General features: G+C 38.6%; 1 protein-coding gene across 9 annotated transcripts in view; it reads left to right on the top strand.

Annotated features, from left to right (window-relative positions):
* PPP2R5E (protein phosphatase 2 regulatory subunit B'epsilon) overlaps positions 1 to 17,634 on the top strand; it is a 78,650-nt gene that overhangs the window by 37,762 nt on the left and 23,254 nt on the right. For all 9 annotated transcript variants that reach the window (XM_068947339.1, XM_068947336.1, XM_068947337.1 and 6 more), the window contains one exon: positions 7,194 to 7,390. In XM_068947339.1, coding sequence (XP_068803440.1) covers positions 7,194 to 7,390 — 197 coding nt within the window. The remainder of the gene's footprint in view (positions 1 to 7,193; positions 7,391 to 17,634) is intronic.

The raw sequence follows: 17,634 nt of genomic DNA on the forward strand, positions 1-17,634 counted from the left end.
TAGACTGACAAAGCACAGCCTAGAGGAATCTTTTCCTCTCTAAACCTGGGCCGCCAGGCCTGTGGATTGTGGTGTGTTGGTGCATGTGAGGAGGCCTGAATTGTAGCTTGTACCGTGCCTACTGAGCAAATAGGCAAGAAGTTTAATGGAAGTTCTATAAGCTCAACAAAACTTACAAGTATAGCTTTAAAAACATCCTTTATTGAAATTCTTTTTATTGTCATTTTGCTTTTATTCTTGGTCTTTTGCTGAAGGAAATAGCAGCCCTTCCTCTGTGTATTCTATTAAGAGGCTGAAGTCTGTAAGATTTTTATGTATATGAGTAAAGAAAGAATTGGTTTGAATTTTTTTTTTTTTAAAGTATAACTGCTGTGAAATTGTGGCACTGCACCTGCCTAAGTACATCTATGAGAGATTACAATCTCTGTTACTTGTAATTCTATTCCGTGCAGACTCAAATCAGCTGTAACCCCTATACTGCTTTCAGACTACTCATCTCAGACTGGCAAAACGATGCTTGTGGAAGAGCTCTTGTGTAAAGGGTCGGGGAGTATCAGCAAACAATAGAGGGAGTCACAGTATCCGAGATCCCTGGGGAACTACCCAGGAGACTCCCGCTTGGTGAGAACTTGTTCAGTTTGATCAAGGAGAGCTTTATGGTTGGGGAAAAAATTCTCAATTTTATGACCGATTATCTGAAGAGACACTGATTATCAGAAAAAGTGGTGCAGCACATACTATGGTATACTGCTAACTGTGGATTTTGAATGTGCTGGAAACATTAGCATACTAATGTTGTGCCCCCCCCTTTTTTTTTTCTTTAAAATGTTCACTCATGAAAGTCCGCTTGAGTTTGTCCCACTGTATTTATTGCTGTGTGAATAACGTTGATATTAGTTAGACTTTATATGTTTGGAACACAGTGCCTAAACGCTGTCCTGCCTGTACAATTATTAAGTATAGGAAACAAGTTGGTGAAATAGTTTAAAAAAACCCACCTATTACACATGAATAATTACTGACTCCACAAAGCATTCATAGTATTGACAGCCAGTCATGAAAATTAAATGAATGTAAGCAGGCTAGTGATTATTTTTCTGAAGAAGTGTGTGTAAGAAAGTGAGGGAAAACATTTGTACTTCTTGGCCTCTTAAGACCAATATTCTGCTGTGAAGAGCGTAGCCTGTTGTGTGATGGAATGTGTGTGACAGGTCTTGAGTTAACTAGAGTTTTGAGCTAGGTTTTGGGACACTTTCTCTTGAAGTGAGCAACTCGGAGAAGACCAAAAAGGCTTTTTAATTCAAGTTTGCAAGTTTTATCTGAATAAAAAATAGAAAGTTAGCTTCTTTATAAAATGGAAACTTCATAGTGACCTCTGGGGACAGATGTAGAACTGAAGAGATTAATGCATGACTGCCTAATTTGTCTATGCAGATAGGTCCTTGCTTCCATAGTTGGTTGTATTTAACTTGGTGGCTTAGCGAGTGGCAGCAAGCTTAATCCATTCCCCTCCCCGGTCGCCAGAAAATTCTTCCAGACGACTCATTTCTCCAGCCAGATTCCCCTTGACCCGTTCTCCTTACAGGAACACAACATAGACCTGAGAACATGCACACAAAATAAATCCTGTCCCTCATAACGTGGTTCTCTAGATGTATGCGGAGTGAGAGTATTCCAGATTTTGTTGCTTTCCATGTGTCAGCGATAACTTTGGCAGAAATAACGGTGCGGATGTGCACGTGGCATACAAAATACGTATAAGCTGGCTATAGAAGAAAGGAAAAAAGAGCAACAACTTTCAAATCTTTGGATATTGGAAAATTAGCAAAATATCTTTCAACATGTAACCTAGATCTACCGGATCTGAAGAGCGCTGGCACACAAATTTCTGTGATGCCAGTTTAGTAACTATTTGGCTGTCCAGTAATAATTTTAATGCTCTGTGTAGTATGGTGGGTCATCGGTGTACGTATCTGCACTTTAGGGGAAAAAGATGGATATAGAACGTGGCCCGTTGTCTCCAAGTAGCGTTGCGTTTGACCGCTGTTAGAGGCAGAACACTGGGCTTGGTGAACCGCGGATTTGACTCAGCAGGGCACTGCTGGTTTTTCAGGGGCGTTCCTTTCTTTAGGGTTTTGTGGTTGTTGTTATTTTAGAGCTTTTTAGGCACAAGGAAATTTTACTTAAGTAGCAATATCCTAATCCCAGATTTATGAAATATCTGCAAGATAATGAAATGGAAGCAGAATTGGGGAATTAATACCTCATTAAGTTGATAGGGAAACAATATAGGAAACAATCTCAGTTGATGGGGAAGTGAGTAATACGGAGTTCTCTGGTGTTTGGAAATTATAAGCAAGTTCTTAAAACTAATGCAAGTAAAAGAAAAAGAATGTTAATCTCTGTCCTCCCATTTGGACATGTTATTGTAATTTTAGTATGTGTTTATTTTTCATGTTTAAGCAAGTGCCGCTTATTTTTGCTAAAGTGCAAGATGATGATGATGCTAGTTTTTTATGCAGAACTTTGTCTTCAAGCTAATTAATAACAGCAATTTATATACTGGATATGATAGTTACTCTGACAGCATTTTGGTAACATATTTGTTACTAATTAATGCTCTGAAAGCATATATTGGGGTGAAGGGTAGAATCGGTGGGCATATCATGTTTTTACTTAGTATTTGGTTTGCAATCTGCAACATTTGTTGTGCTTTATTCTAATTCCAGGCCCTTTTCTCTCTTATGTCTGCAGTCGCATGACTTTTTCTTGCAGCTGCAGTGCTGGCTTAAGCAGTTCCATCCCCTCCGCAGTCTTCACTCCCTGGCGTTATACCCTTCATTGCAAACCTCCAGGATGAAGTGGCTCAGGGAACTGATCCCAGTGTTCAGTGCCTTCCCCTCCTCCATTTTTCACTGCCATTCAGAGAAGTATGTTTAGAACCAACCTCAGTTCCCTAGATGCCATTTTGCTAGTCTGATGCATAGTTTTGCTTTTCCACTTGATCCAAAATTAGTTATGTCTAAATTATTTGCCTTTTTTGAACTAAAGCATAAAGTACATAGCTTATAAGTTTATATGAAGTGCAAAGTTTATAAAGTATAAAGTGTCTGTAGTGTGAACATGAGTATTTTCTACATGTGTTCCCGTTAGAAAGTTGTAGTATGCTATCAGATTTTGATTTCTTCAGTTGATAAAGGATACAGAAGGCAGAGATTGCAGAGAGGACGGAGGAGGAAGGATGGGCTGATTGGATTAGGATAGGAACGGAACTGCTTTGGCAATTTTAGAATTAGTATTTCAGCAGTTGTAGTGGCAATTGTTGGTCTGTATGCCTAAAAAATTATAATGACTTATCTTTATTTTTCTGATCACTTTCTAAACTTGATTTTGTTAATGTTTCTGATTATTATCTTCTGAATTTATTGGTACTTGCTCGCACTGAGCTCTCCTTTGAATATTCTGTGCCTATCAAAAACTTTGTACTGTGTTTTAAATAAGTAAAGCGAAAACTGACAAGTCTTTTAGCCTGAAAATTAACTTGTGAGGAAGACTTTTTTCTGAAAATGAGGAGGATTCCCATAGTCATCCAGACAGAAGCCTACCTTTCTTTAAATTTTGTTTTTAATAAATGTATTCTCTCATGTGCTTTGGACATAAATCCACATGCCACTTAGTCATGCCATTTTGATTTTACTTGTATAGATTTATTATAGTATTCTGAATATTTACTTTACACAGATTTATTTTAGCAGTTGCACAACTTCCTCTTCTTTTAACTGGGAGCAAATAAAATGGTAATATTGAGGGTTACTAAATTTTGGGGCCTAAATGTTTGGCTGTTTGTTAACACAAGAGTAAAATGTTGCAGAATTCATTGAAAGCTCTGAGCATCCATCTGCTGAGAGCACAGTGATTTGCTGTTTTTCATCAGCTAATTGTGGACATGTGTAATGAGTTGGGTATCACTTACGTGTTTCATGTCCAGTTGCTTCATTAAACAGTAATAAGGTCTGTATGCCTATGAAAGAGGGGTTAGAGGAATAAGGAAAATGTCCCCCCCCCCGCAGTTACTTGGTCTTTGTGGGAAGATTGAGAACATGGAGAACTGATTTTACTGATTTTTGCTGCCCTCTTCCCATGCTATGCATATTCTGTCCTCCCTTCCCACCCAAAAAAGTTTATCCTCAGAGACTTTTCTTGTTGCCAGGTAGGAAAAAATGACAGCTCAGGCGTTACCTCATTCTTAAAAAACGCCCAATTGCCAAGAACAATTAAAACTATTATTGCATGAAAACTTCTTGCAAATTTTATTTTGTAGTGTGAGTGGCAATTTGCTTCATAAAGAAAAGCGGATATGACCAGAACAGTGTTGTTTTTTTTTTTTTTTTTTTTTAAAGAGTTTATTCATTTAGTGCTCATAGCTTGCTAATATGGTAAGGCTGCCATGAAATTAATCTCGTGTTCGTATACTAGTTTCTCTTGAGAGGAACTTAATTATTATTTTCCCTACACCCATAGCTTTCTAATAGGAAAAAAACCTTAGGGTTTTATAAGTTATTTTAATGCTTTAATTATTTTATATTTAACAGTGATACAGCCTTAAAATGAGCATAAACTTGAGCCATTTTAGTCTGGTAGAACTTGCTTTGAATTGAATCTCAATGGATTTCCATTTGATTTCAGCCTCCATTTGCTTTGTGTAGTGTATTCTTGCATGTACTTACCTTGGCAGCCAAAGCAAAAGCATGCAAGCTGTAGAAAACTGCAAACAAAAAAAGCTGTATTTGTATGACATCATGTGTTTTATTGATACCACTTACACGTTGTAAAGTTATATGGTGGATTACAGATAGCGTGAGAAAGCGCAAGCTGCAATTCAATGTAATACTCTTCTTGAAAAGTAAACAATTGCGCTTGTATCTCTTTTCCAGTTTGTATTTACAGTATATCTTTTGGAGGAAATTGTTAATTAATTGTTCATTGACTGTTAATTCTGTAAAAGAGTGAACTTTGGACTCCATTTTCCTTCTTTACACTATTTGCGGGAAGATAATCAAGAAAAGAGGTAACATGACCATTCGTAAACACTTCTCTCATAAACACCTCTTCAGGCCTGTTATCTCCTGCCAGGCTTCGGAGTGGTTCCTGCTTTCGACAGGACACTCGGACAAATGGCCTTTTCTGCACTGGGTCAGGGCTGATGACTTTCTCCTACCCTTGGACTTGCCCTGAATTTCAGCACTGTCGGCTGTGAGGCGTTTTGAGTGAGTGAGTGTGTGTGTGTGTGTGTGTGTGACTTGCTAAGTGGATGACTGGGCTTTGTTACCTGCCCCTTTTTGCAAAGGGAACTCTTCTCCTTCAGAGCTCTTCTTGTTGGAGCTTCGGAGGACCACATTCCTTGCATCTTCTGCTCCACAGATGAATAAAGCCTCCGGGAATGTGTGGTGGACAATTAAAAGGATGATATGATGTGAAGTGTGGTGTCATCATATGAAGTGTGGTGTCATCAGCATCCTTTTTTTTTTTTTTTTTTTTTTTTTTTTTTTTGGACCCAGCTGTTGCAGGGCTTAGCCGAATGAATATGAGATTGGTGCGTGCTGCCTGTATTGTCCATTAAACTTAGGCAAGGTCGTCTTTGTTCTTTGTGGGAAACAGTGTGATAACCTTTTGAATCTTGTAACTGCCGCAGTGCTGTAAGCGAAAGAAGGTTAAATAGACTGTTGTGCTTTACCATGTCAGATCAAAAAGCACATAGAATATTTATTTGTACTGCAATCCATATTTATTCATTTCAGTGATTAAGCAATGCGGAGAGTGGATGTGAAGTGTCGCGGGGTCCTCACGTCTTTTAAAAATGCAATATTTAAAAGTACTTTTAAATACAATGACCTTTTAATATTTCACAGATCTTTCAAACTTGAAATTGGTAACTTCTGTACATGATTTTAATTAAAACAGGTTCAGGGTGCTTTGTCCTTAAAACTACTATAAATTCTTCAGCCTTTAGAGTTTACCGCGTATTCCTTAATTTGACAAACTCTGTGTCTGAAAGATGCGAAGTTCTGTCTCAGGTTGGCTTTTATGCTAGCATGTGCAAGTCTTAAGAAATATGAACTTCGAAAAAAAAATTTTTTTTTTTAACAGAGTATTGAAAAATTTCTAGTTGAAAACAGCACAGATTTTCATTTGTACGTTGCATTGCTGCATGGAGGATCCTTTGCTGGATTTTAGTGCTGGCAGAGCTTTGTATCTTAAAGAAAAAATACAGATGGAAGGAGGTGAAGTCCTCTCCAGTTTGAGAACGTATTTCAAAATAAAAATGCGTATTTACTTTCTGCAGCTTTTCTGTTAACATTAGCCTCTTGTGTACGTGAACGCTGGATAAACGAAGCTTTCTGTGCTTTCTTTTGATGTACCTGGTAGACTAACAAACCAGTAAGAGAGAAATTATCATTCCATTTATTATTTTATTAAGTCTCTTATCCACTAAGAATTTAGAAAACGGAGTGAAAAAAGCAAGTAGTACCTTCTGCTTACTCTATTGGCCAAGCACATATTATTTTGTGAGAAAATGTTGCTATTAATACATATTACATTTATGTAATATAGCAGGAAATCCTCATTGTCTTCTAGTAAAATAACAGTTGATTTTACTACGGAAACTCTCAACATGGGGGTAAGGATTGAGACTGAAAATTTGTTTGCGGAGCTATAGTTTAAATGTATGCCTTCATATAGAGCTGTAAGTGATGCAGTATTTTTGGAAGTATAAATTAATAAAACCTGATATATCTGACAGTTCTTTCTTCCTTCTCTAGGGTATAAGTTAACAATGGCTGTTATCCTGAGTGGAAGCTGATGAATGTCAGCCTCCAGTGAAACTAGTGGTGTTTTGTAGAATTAAATCTTAAATATGGTTGTATTTGTATTCTGTACTTAGACCTGGCCTTTTTTGGTGAACCTTATTTTCTTAACAGCAAATATTTAAATTACTGTTATGACACGATGATCAAGATCTCATAGAGTAAATAGTAATACGGTTCCTATAAAGGGGTTCATTCGTTACTCTGAGCTCTGTTTTACGAAAATTGTATGAATACTGATTTCCTTTGAAAGTGATCTTCAAAAAGAATTCCTGTTTCATATAAAGAGATGCCAGACTCACAAAGATTTCCTTTCTTGTTTCATAGACGTTCCATCTTCAGAGCAGCCTGAACTGTTCCTAAAGAAACTTCAACAGTGCTGTGTCATTTTTGACTTCATGGACACGCTTTCAGACCTTAAAATGAAAGAATACAAGCGCTCCACTCTTAATGAACTGGTGGACTACATTACAATAAGCAGAGGCTGTTTGACAGAGCAGACTTACCCTGAAGTAGTTAGAATGGTGAGTTTCTTCTTTCTCGTGGTCTCTTGAAATCCACTTGCGATTCCCATGATGGATTGTGAGCCAAATTGAAACCTGGAGTAGGTGGATTAAATGAGGCCTTTGGTTTGTATTTTCTGCTAGACATCGTTTGGGGAAAATTCTCCAAAGACAAAAATAATAATTTTTATATATACTTAATGAAGGTCAAATAGGTAATGGATGTTGTAGTGCCAGAAATGTATGAAAGGAAACCTGGATTATTGCCTCAGCAGCCATAAAATCTGAGATTTTTTTTTTTCCCCCCCCCCCACATATAAATAAGGGAGTAATTTGTAGACATTTCTTTTCTTTCTTTGAACTTTATCCAAGCTTTTGAGTGTGTACTGAAGCTCTAAGATAGCTAAAAGTATGTACAGGTAATTACTTTTAAATAATAAATGTTAAAAATGTTGCATAGATGTGAAAATTTCATGGTTGTATTTTGTAGATTCATAGCAGCTGCAGTTAAAGAGTCAGCAAGATTGCTCAATAATAATGCCATACCTTGTATTTATAAATTGTCAAATAATAATGTTTTCAATGTAAAAATGAAACTAGCACCAGATGCTATGTTGTGAAGAATATTCATTGCTATTTGCGAGATAAATCATTGCTGTAAAATGTTTATACTACCATGTGATAGTATAACCTGTTATCTGAATCAGAAGACCAATTAGTTAAATATAGATTTAGTAATGGTTTTCTAATGGCGCTGTATGATCACGGAATCCACTAGCTACGTGCTGTAAGAGAAACATGAATATTTTTCACTAGATTGCCCTGCGTTATATATTCTCATTATTTCTTTTCTGGCACACAGATACATGACGTATTACTTGTCTGTAATATTTAAAAACAGCTGAAAATTGTGACAGGATAGTCAAGCAGTTACCAGTGAACAAAAACAGAATTAAGGATGTATGGAAGAAATCTTACTATGGCTTCTTTGTGTGTATGCCGTCTCGTAAAGTCTATGGTTATGCGATCAGATTCTTCCTCCTTCTCCCTCTCCCTCCCTCCTTTTTTGCCTCCCGTTCTGGACCAGTCTTCTGAATGAACCGCTCTTCATCTGCTGTATTATTTGTTCAGCATGTGGTCTAATGCACCGTTCACACATTGGTCTGAATACAGAATTACTAGTATGCTGCCACACTCTTCTGCGAGTGCTGCACTGTAGCATCTAAATGCTCTGCAAATGTTACTTTCGTCTTCCTTACACCTCTTGAGATGAGCAAATGACATAGGCCTTGTGCAGACAGGACCCTGCTGCACACCCAACTTTATCAAAAGCGGTTACTTTGCATTTTGTGTCCCACCTTTTGGGAGTGTTTTTTTTGTTTGGTTGTTTTTGTTTGATCTTTTTTTTTCTTTTTTTAGCCTTTCAGCTGTTCAGGTCATATTATCTCTTTGACTTTGGTTGTAGTTGTTCGCTGTAGCAATATTTATAGAATCAAGGCTCTGCAGATTAGTGCTGTTTTAAGTTGCGCTCCCAGAAAATGAGGAACACTTGATCTGTAACTGCTCATGAAGATTGATTTGAATCAGGAATATAAACTGCGAGTCTTAACATGAACTGAGAGAGACAATCCCTTTTTGCTAGCATGTCCCTACTGTGTCCCTGCAGCCATGGATGCTGATGCACAAGAGTGTTTTTATCTTAAGGAAATGAAGCATTGCCTAAATTGTTTGAATAGGAATAGTGGTATAAATAATTTACTTAAAACAAGTTTTTAACTCCAGTATGGAGCCGTTGTTGGAAGTGAAGATACAGAGTGAATTTTTCTGGTGGATTTCACAGCTGTTTGCTAGTAGAGATTCAGGAATTTCCAGTTTCAGCCCCCTTCATTTGTGATGGGAAAGTGGTCTGTCTTGTTTCCTCATGTTCCCCGACCCTTTCATTGCATCAGTCCTTCTTCACCTTTCTTTCTCCTGCCTTGTATGTGGGCTCCAGTGCTCAACTGAAGCTACAGGTTGCCCTCGCTGTGAGGGTACTTAAGCAGGGCAAGACTGAGAATACGCTTGCGTCCCGTGTGTAGCTATTTAGTGGCCCATGACTGTTAAGAGAAGCAGTTGCAGGGAAAATCATGGTCAAAGTGATGTGTGCAATTGGAAAGGACCGTGTTAGAGCTAATGTCCTGGCCAAATTTGCATGGATTCTCATAAAGTGCTGCTCTGATTCCTCTGTTAAACCTAAGTCCCTTTCTCAGTGTAGAAGGGTTTTGGAGTTTACTGTGAAGTGGGATTTTTACAAATAAAAAGGTGCAAAAGTAATTAGGGAAGTGGACATACAGTTTCCTGAGAAATGATTGAATTGCTTCTTTTTTATTTTTTAGTTTTCTAAGGAGCTGTAGCCTGCCACAGACACCTTTGCTTTGATGAGTGTGTAAGCTATTGAAAAAAATGTTTTAAAAAGGGAGAAGCTGGAGTACTTTAATTGTGCATATTGCAACCTGCAATGTTTTTAATGTGCATGCTCTTGCAGAAAACACTTTGGTGGTTGTATGCTATGTGAGCAGGATGTTGTGCTCTGCTATTGAATTCACGTGGGTGAACCCATGGTTAATGCATGAATGATTTCTGTCACTCATCCCCGTGAATGCTAAATGCAGTGTTTATGCTAAACTGTGTCATCAGGGATTTTGTGTGTTGCAGGTATTCTGTATTTTACAGGTAGGTTATCTGATTGGTAATACTTGGAGTGCAGCTGTGGAGGACGGGCGGGTAGAATTGCTAACATTGTTTTAATGAGCTTTCATCACGTGTTGCCTGGCCAGCAGAATACGTTAGTCCACTTTGTGGGCAGCAAGTCGCTGCTGTTGGAGTGAAACTGTAGCATTAAGTTTGGTGTAACTTCTTGTCCTTTGCAAAAAGTGCATGTTCTTGTTTAAAGCTGACTAGCGCTCGTATTCTTCAACTGAGATAAACTTAACCGTACACAGTTGACTTCCTAAGCCTGAGATCAGCTCTCTTGTGCAACTGCCACTGTTATCTGCTTTTGAGGATTTTCTTTTAGGTCTCCAACTGCGTTCACAAACGGCCTGTCAAGTTGACAAGCTCTAACCTGTCATGACACAGAAGAAAACAGCAGTATTTATATTCTTACCGAATTAGTGCCCGCGGACTGCCCGCCACAGTTGTGGCGTGTTTTGTTTGAAAGACCAGTGTTTTAAAACCTATCAAAATGAAGCAGAAAAGCTCTTTGCCCTTTCGGAAGGCCTCCTCCCTGTTATGTTTAGCACTTGCTTCTAATTCTAGGTTGGGACGTAGGAATCCAGAAATTAATATTTCTTCCTTGGCTCTTTGGGCCATTGCAATCTGGGGGTGAAGGGAAGTATTGTATAGGGGAAAAAGGAGGAAGCTGTTTTGCAAGCTGTGCCATCTTTTAAGAGCACAGAGAAATGCATACCAGGCTGAAGCTGAAATTTAAGAAGGTACTCGTATTTATAAAGAAGGATTAATGGCTAAAGTACTTTCTTGTCTTAATTATCTAAAATGTCAGAAGAAATGATATTCATAGAGCAGCCTTTTTTAAAGTTTTCTGAAGTGCATGCATTGTAAACTTTTCTGCTTATGACCCAAAACAAGTTTGACTTTACAGATACTGGGATAGAAGAAGGTTGCTGGTAAAATTGTGTAGAAACTCTTGAGATTTTTAATTATTTTTTAAATGTTGTGGTCTTATGATACAATGGTTTGAAAATTACTCATTTGGAGGAACCAGCATAACTCAGCTTCTGGATCTTTTTACTAGTACTCATCCTAAATTCGTGCCATTAGGACCTTTATCCCTAATCATAATATTATGTAGTTTCATCTTGTTCGCATATGCGTGTGATGATGTTGTATATGGCTAAATGTGAAGTGACTTGGTTATTTGTCAATCTGTGGGTGTGTGGGGGGATGTTATTTGCTTCTTTCAAACCACTCTCTTTAGCTTCACATATACATAAGCGTTTGGCATGTTATTGGTTATTTAAAAAAAAAATCGAATTTACTAATGGCCACCAAAGCAAGCTTACCGTGGCCTCGTCAGTATTATCAATATCACTTGATGGGAAGAGTGGCTGGGATTTGTGTTAATGGACATAAGCTAGGCACATTTATTCAGAAGGGTATTGCACAGTGCACTTGCCTGCATTTTTGATGTGTTGTTTAGAAGGGCATGTGATATTCTTTAGAATTAGGCTAGTCTTAGAAAAAAGGCCCTTGCCAATTAAAACGCACTCTGCTTAGAAGGAAATGCAAGTAATATGACTTTACGAGCCAATAATTGGACACTTAATCTAAAATTTGCTACTGTCTGAGCAAAATGTGGATGCTTAAACTAATGATGCTGATTTTGCCGGTAGATTAAGCACTAGTAGTTGAATGAAATAAATGTTTGCTATTATCTGCAGTATCCTACAGGGTGTATGTAGTAGAGCTTTTTGTGTTTTCTGGGGATTAAGACATAGATTGAGGAAACTGATTTCTTTTATTTAAAAGATCAAATGGATGAGGATGTGGAAAACTGGCAGGCTGTTAAACTGGAAAACCTGGGTGAATTTCTTTGTTGGTGAGCATCATTTCAGCTCCCCCACTTGCTCCTTTAGAAACTGTAAACCTAACCCCAGATGTTTGCTGTGGTGTTTATGCTGCATCCAAGGGTGGTTGCCAGCCCATGAGAGATTGCTAATGAAACGGTTTTGAAATACAGAATGGGATGTTACTTTGGTTTCCTCTCTTTTAAGTGCAAAAATGGCTACAGCTTCCTGTAGTCCTCTTTTTCTGTAATGAAGAATCAACTAAAATAAAACTGGAATCTCTATAGTCAAAACCAAACATCATATTAGATGTCTTGTGGTGTTGAGCAACACAGACAGAACAAAAGTTGCTGTGAATGAATACCCAAATAAATGCCAAAAATTACATTGGAAAGATCAGGTTCAGATTTCTTTTCTGACTTAAATCTAGAGAGATTGCATTCTTTTCACTACAGGTTTGTAGTGAAAGAGATAGAAGTTTGTGACAGACCCCTTAAACACAAAAAATACCTTGTTAAGCCATGAATTTTTTAGCCTGTTAAGGAACCTTCTTTAGGCTGTACACTACTTGTTAGACTTTATGGGCGTTAAGAATTTCTTTATTTTCTGTAGCTTTGCTTATGACTAAGTATGACACCATAGTTGCTAAATGTTCATGCTATTTAAGGTTTTTCATGTTAAACTGTTCTTGGATAGACATTTTTATGCAAGTCTACTCATATCCAATCTTACCTTTTTCTGTTCAAAAAAGAACTTTGCATATGTTCCTGTTGTTTCAAATACTAGATTTAGAAATACAATACCGAATGTCATTTCAAGTAGAATAAATAAAAACGTATGCTCTTCTAAGAATTGACAAGGAATGACTTTTTTTTCTAATGTGAAATTTAAATTATTATTTAAATAATTTCAGATATTCTGTAAAATATTATGAATTAATCTAAAACTCAACTTGAGTTAGGAGAAGTTGAAAAGGTTATTTTGACACCATCTGAAATGCTGAAATGAAGATGCACTATCCTTTGACCTAAAAGATGGGCTTGCATTTAAAATTTTCACATGGCAAGCTATCAAAGTGTACAAACCTAGCTAAAAGTCACTTCATATTTTAAATTCTCTCCTCTGTTTTTCTTTGAGAGGGTCATCAGAGCTGTAGAAGCAGGACAAAAATCTAACTTCTTTGGTTTATTTTACGCACTATTTCCAAATTCCTGTGTTAGATTCTCTGTTATTCCATTTTTTGTACATGTAGTACAAAAAATTTCCTCCTGGTGGTTACATAGGTCCTCATTCATCAGACTTTATCTGCATAATAATTCAGAAACTAGATACAAAGCAAAGAAGCTGGCAAAATATTTGTACTCTGAAGAAGTGCTTGTTTCACTGCAGCTAAAAAAAAATTTTTTTAGAGGATTATATCTCTCTCCCCTGCCCAGTTTGGCCACATTATCTTCTTAAATACTACCTTTCTACCACTGTGCCTGTTTAGAAGCACAGCATGAATATTCTGGGGGGGGGGGGGTGGTATTTTCTTGGTTTTTGGATTTTTTTGCTTTGTTCTTCAGTTTGGAGTTTGAGATAGTCTTGCTTTTGTAATACTGACTAGAGTGCCTCAAACTGATGCATTCGCAGGCTTTCACTTGAACTGATGCCCCCTCTAGAAATGGGGACTCTTTCCATCGATACTGTGCCCCTTAATATGTCCAAGAAATTTGAGATATTGCTATGTGGTAACTTGATTTTTAAAATGGTATTGTACAGAACTAGCTGGGCACACATTAGATAAATGACTGGTTCACTGGAACATCAAAATGTAGTTATGTGGAGATAGCGAGGAACGGGGTGGTTGCTCGTGGGTACCCTCGGGTTCAGGTCTGTGGGAGCTGGAGTGGGATTTCAGAGCTCAGGTTTCCTGCAGCGAAAGCCTGCACGAAAGCTGCCTGCGGATGTGTCTGCACCAGCACTTCGAATTCAGATCGTGCGTGTGCTTTTTAAAGCGGACTCTTACTGCGCTTTGGTGCTTGTCCCAGAAGTCTTGAGGTCTGCGAATTAGACTTCTTTTGGGTAAATTGTGTCTTCCAGGTGTGTAACCTAATGCTCTCCAGCTGCGAGTGGGCTCCACTCCGTGGGATCATTAGGAAGTAACTCCTCCCTCCAAAAATATATAGCGTGGGCATTCAGCACCTGAGCACCAGCTGTTTCGTTCTGTAAATCTGCTCCTCTTGCACTGCACTGCTCAGTAGTGTAGGCATAGCCTAGGATCTCAGTTTAACCGTTTGCCCGTCTGTATGGGTGGACGGTGCTGCCGCTGCTGAAGTGGCTCAGGGTAAGTTAACGAGTTTAGGAGCCCCTGATCTAGAGCTAAACTCTTTCAGGTTATTGATTAAATTTGTAGATGACAAAAGGGTCAAGAAAAGATGAGGAGGACTGTTCTTTGTTTCAGTGACCTGGATTATTGACTGTGTTCCTAGTCTTAACGTATTTCATTTTAACGTAGCCAAGTTGAAATTTTAACATTTTAATGTAGCCACCTAATATTAAACCCTGAAAGACTGTACTCTGGCAAGCAGTGGTGCAGAAAAAGGCTTGGACGTCGTGGATAACTATGTTAACATGAGTTTCTGATGGAGCGCACTGCTCAAAGAAGCTCATGTTGATAAATGCAAAAGACAATATCCAGGAAAAAAGGGAAGTGCTCTGGCTTATTATTATTATTATTATTTTTACCTGAAATACGTTTGGGAGTGTGTACTCCCCCACAGGTGGGGACTCGAAGGAAGCTAGCGAAAATAATCACAGAACTCAAAAAAAACAAGCAGACTTCTACCTGGGTTTAAGAGCTATCTTTCCATTTAGCAGCAGAGAGGTGGAGAGATGTTTTGTGTGCTTGTGTGTGTGTGTGTAAATAAAATAAATACACACCCACGTACGTATACATGCAGACCGCATATGCCTTTATGTGTATATCAGATGTAGAAGAGACCTCACAGATGAGCAAGAACCAATGGAAATTAGACAACTTCAACCTTGAAGTCAGAAGCTGTGCCCTAGACAAACTGGTAGTTAAACTTCAGGACAGAGGAGATGGTAGAGTCATTTATAGTCTTTAAGATAAAATTAGCTTTTTTGTAGGATGTACTTCAGTCACTCTTCTGGGAGCAATGTAATGGGATAGAGAGATTAGAGCTGAGTGACTGCAGTAGTCACTTTAGCCTCTAAAATAGGTAAATCCACGAATGATATTTAAAAAAAAACCAAACCACACCTGAAGATGTATTTCAGAGGAATAAGCGGAGTGTCTGCCTCCCCTGGCATTGGCATCTCAGCCTGTCGGAATGGCTTCAGCCGTGTTCCAGTCACTTTATATTGTTTCTCTATGTTGTCAAAGTGCACAAGAATCGAAATATTGCATGTGCATAGATGATCGGCTTCAGTTTCTCCTATATAGGGGTCTGTGGGGAGGTTCCGGGTACTGGTGATGGAGGAACAGGTGTTGCCTGGGAACTAAGTGGGGATTCATTCATCCTGCTTTTGTGTAGGCTTGAGCCTCCTGGGTGTATGTTTATTTTCATTCCAGACTCCATTCAGGAAAACTATTACTGATAAAATCTTGTTTTAGACAGCGTGGAACAGGAGCACTGAGCTGAAATTGAATTTGTGAAGCGTTTCTGTTAGAGCTTTGTGATTTTTATTGTGCTCCGGTGAGGGGCAAAAGGAAGACCCCCCCCCCTCCCCCTCCCCCCCAAGTTAGTCCTGATGTCAGGTTTAAGCCTCTTAGCCCTTCCTGTTCTAAAAGTTATTTCAAGCATAAATGCTGTGATAAAATCTGAACTTTCTTAAAGCTTGTTACTTTTAAGTGTATATTCATAGTTTCATATTTCTGGATTGGCAGGTGCCAGTTGTCAGCTGTCTCCAGACCTTACAGCTAGTTCATTCCTTGTGGGTGGTTTCAGAGCAGCCTTCCCTTTTTTTTTTTTATTTTTATTTTTGACTGACTTGTTGCTTTTTAAGGAATTGTCACTGATTATTGAGTATAGTTTTCTTTATAATCGTCTAGAAACGTTTTTGCCTTGCCTCTCGTCAGAGAAGTTGTGCCTGGCTGTGTGTTGTGACAAACCGACATCGAGCTAGGAGGTTTCCAATGTAAAATAAATTGTTTTGCCATTTCCCACTTGATCTGGGAAGTTTTAGATTTGATGCTGAGGGGCAGATTTTATCGATTTGTTAGATCAGGTTCTGGCACCTGGGCCTTCAAATTCTGCGTCGCGGGGAGGCAGCGCTGTACACTTTCGTGCCCAGGCTGATGTGTCCTCTTGAAACGGACGGTCACGGCGGATGGGGTGCAGGTGTCTTTGATGAGGACATAGCAGGGAAGATTTGTCGTAGTACTACTTTCTAGAATATTAGAGTTGTCGTGCAAAAACATCACCTGAGCTTGGAGGTGTCCCTAATCAGCGGGAGACGCAAGTCAGTATCCACCCGTAGTCATGTAGGGTGCCTCTGGGAGGGGAATCATCAAGGTCTGTTTACAAGCTGCCAGGGATGTCCTTTAGCTTGATGATCCAACAGAGGTCAGAAGAGAAATGATTCAGCCAGCCAGCTGAAGGAATTTTGGCAGGCTGCTTGGGCTTAGGGATAAATACCAGAAAGCTACCTTATGCCTACTGGAGAAAAATGACCCATTGCAGAGCTGATGCAGCCCATCGCTGCCCGTGCCTGTGCGATGGCTGTCGCGGTCTCTGACATACAGCTGGGCACTTCATGCATGGCAGAACTTGTGGCCTTTAGTTCTCCTTTAGAGGCTTATAAACATTAGCCACCCAGAGGCTACTGATTTAGATAAGCCTGCTATAAATTGACGCCACATGTAAATGAGCTGTTGTGCTGTACTGTGGTAATTAATGCAACTGCAATGGCACACATTATTTTTTTTTAAATTTTGATTATCTTTAAGGGATATCCCAAGGTAACCTGTTCTCTCTGTTCCGCGGAGGAGAATATCTACGTTTTGTCTCCATATAACTTTCCTTTACTTCTAATAGAGAAAAGGAAAATTAGAGAGAACAAACTGTGTACCGGGACTTTAACTTGCTCTGCGTTTATTCCTCTATGTTTATGCAACAAACTGCTTTTCAGTTACTTTGAGTTGCCTTGAGACTGGCCTTTTCTTTATGCATACTCTTGAGAAATCAGACTGGTTTTGTTATGAAACTAAGATTCAGGTGTCAGTGCTGGCACTTAACTAACAGTTGCTGAAACCTTTATTGTTCTGCCTTGCTACATCGTGCTGTTAAAGCCCAGGCACTAACTGCGTGAAACTTGCACTGACTTAATCTGAGTCTTAGAGGAATTTATCTTCATTTATCTTTTCATTCTGACAACATGCACTTATCCTTTCAATTTTTGCTTGTGCAATGCTTCAACTTTGATATTCGTTCTAGGAGTTTCAAAACATAAAAACCAATGAATACTTATGTCTTCTCAGATGTATTGCTACAAATGTCGTTAACTAACGTATGGTTAAATTTGCAGAAGAATTTCTTTGTCGTTTCAAATGAAGTTTAAAGCAGAAAAAAATAGCTGCAGACTGGTTTTAGTTCTGTTAGCTCTCTATTTTGGTCCAAATCTGGAGAAAGCTAGAACTTTCGAACGTGAAGCCTTAACCAAAAATACTTGAGTAAGTATTGCAATATCCCAGAT

The sequence above is a fragment of the Struthio camelus genome, chromosome 5 (genome assembly GCF_040807025.1).
Source record: "Struthio camelus isolate bStrCam1 chromosome 5, bStrCam1.hap1, whole genome shotgun sequence".
In the NCBI taxonomy this organism is placed as follows: Eukaryota; Metazoa; Chordata; class Aves; order Struthioniformes; family Struthionidae; genus Struthio; species Struthio camelus.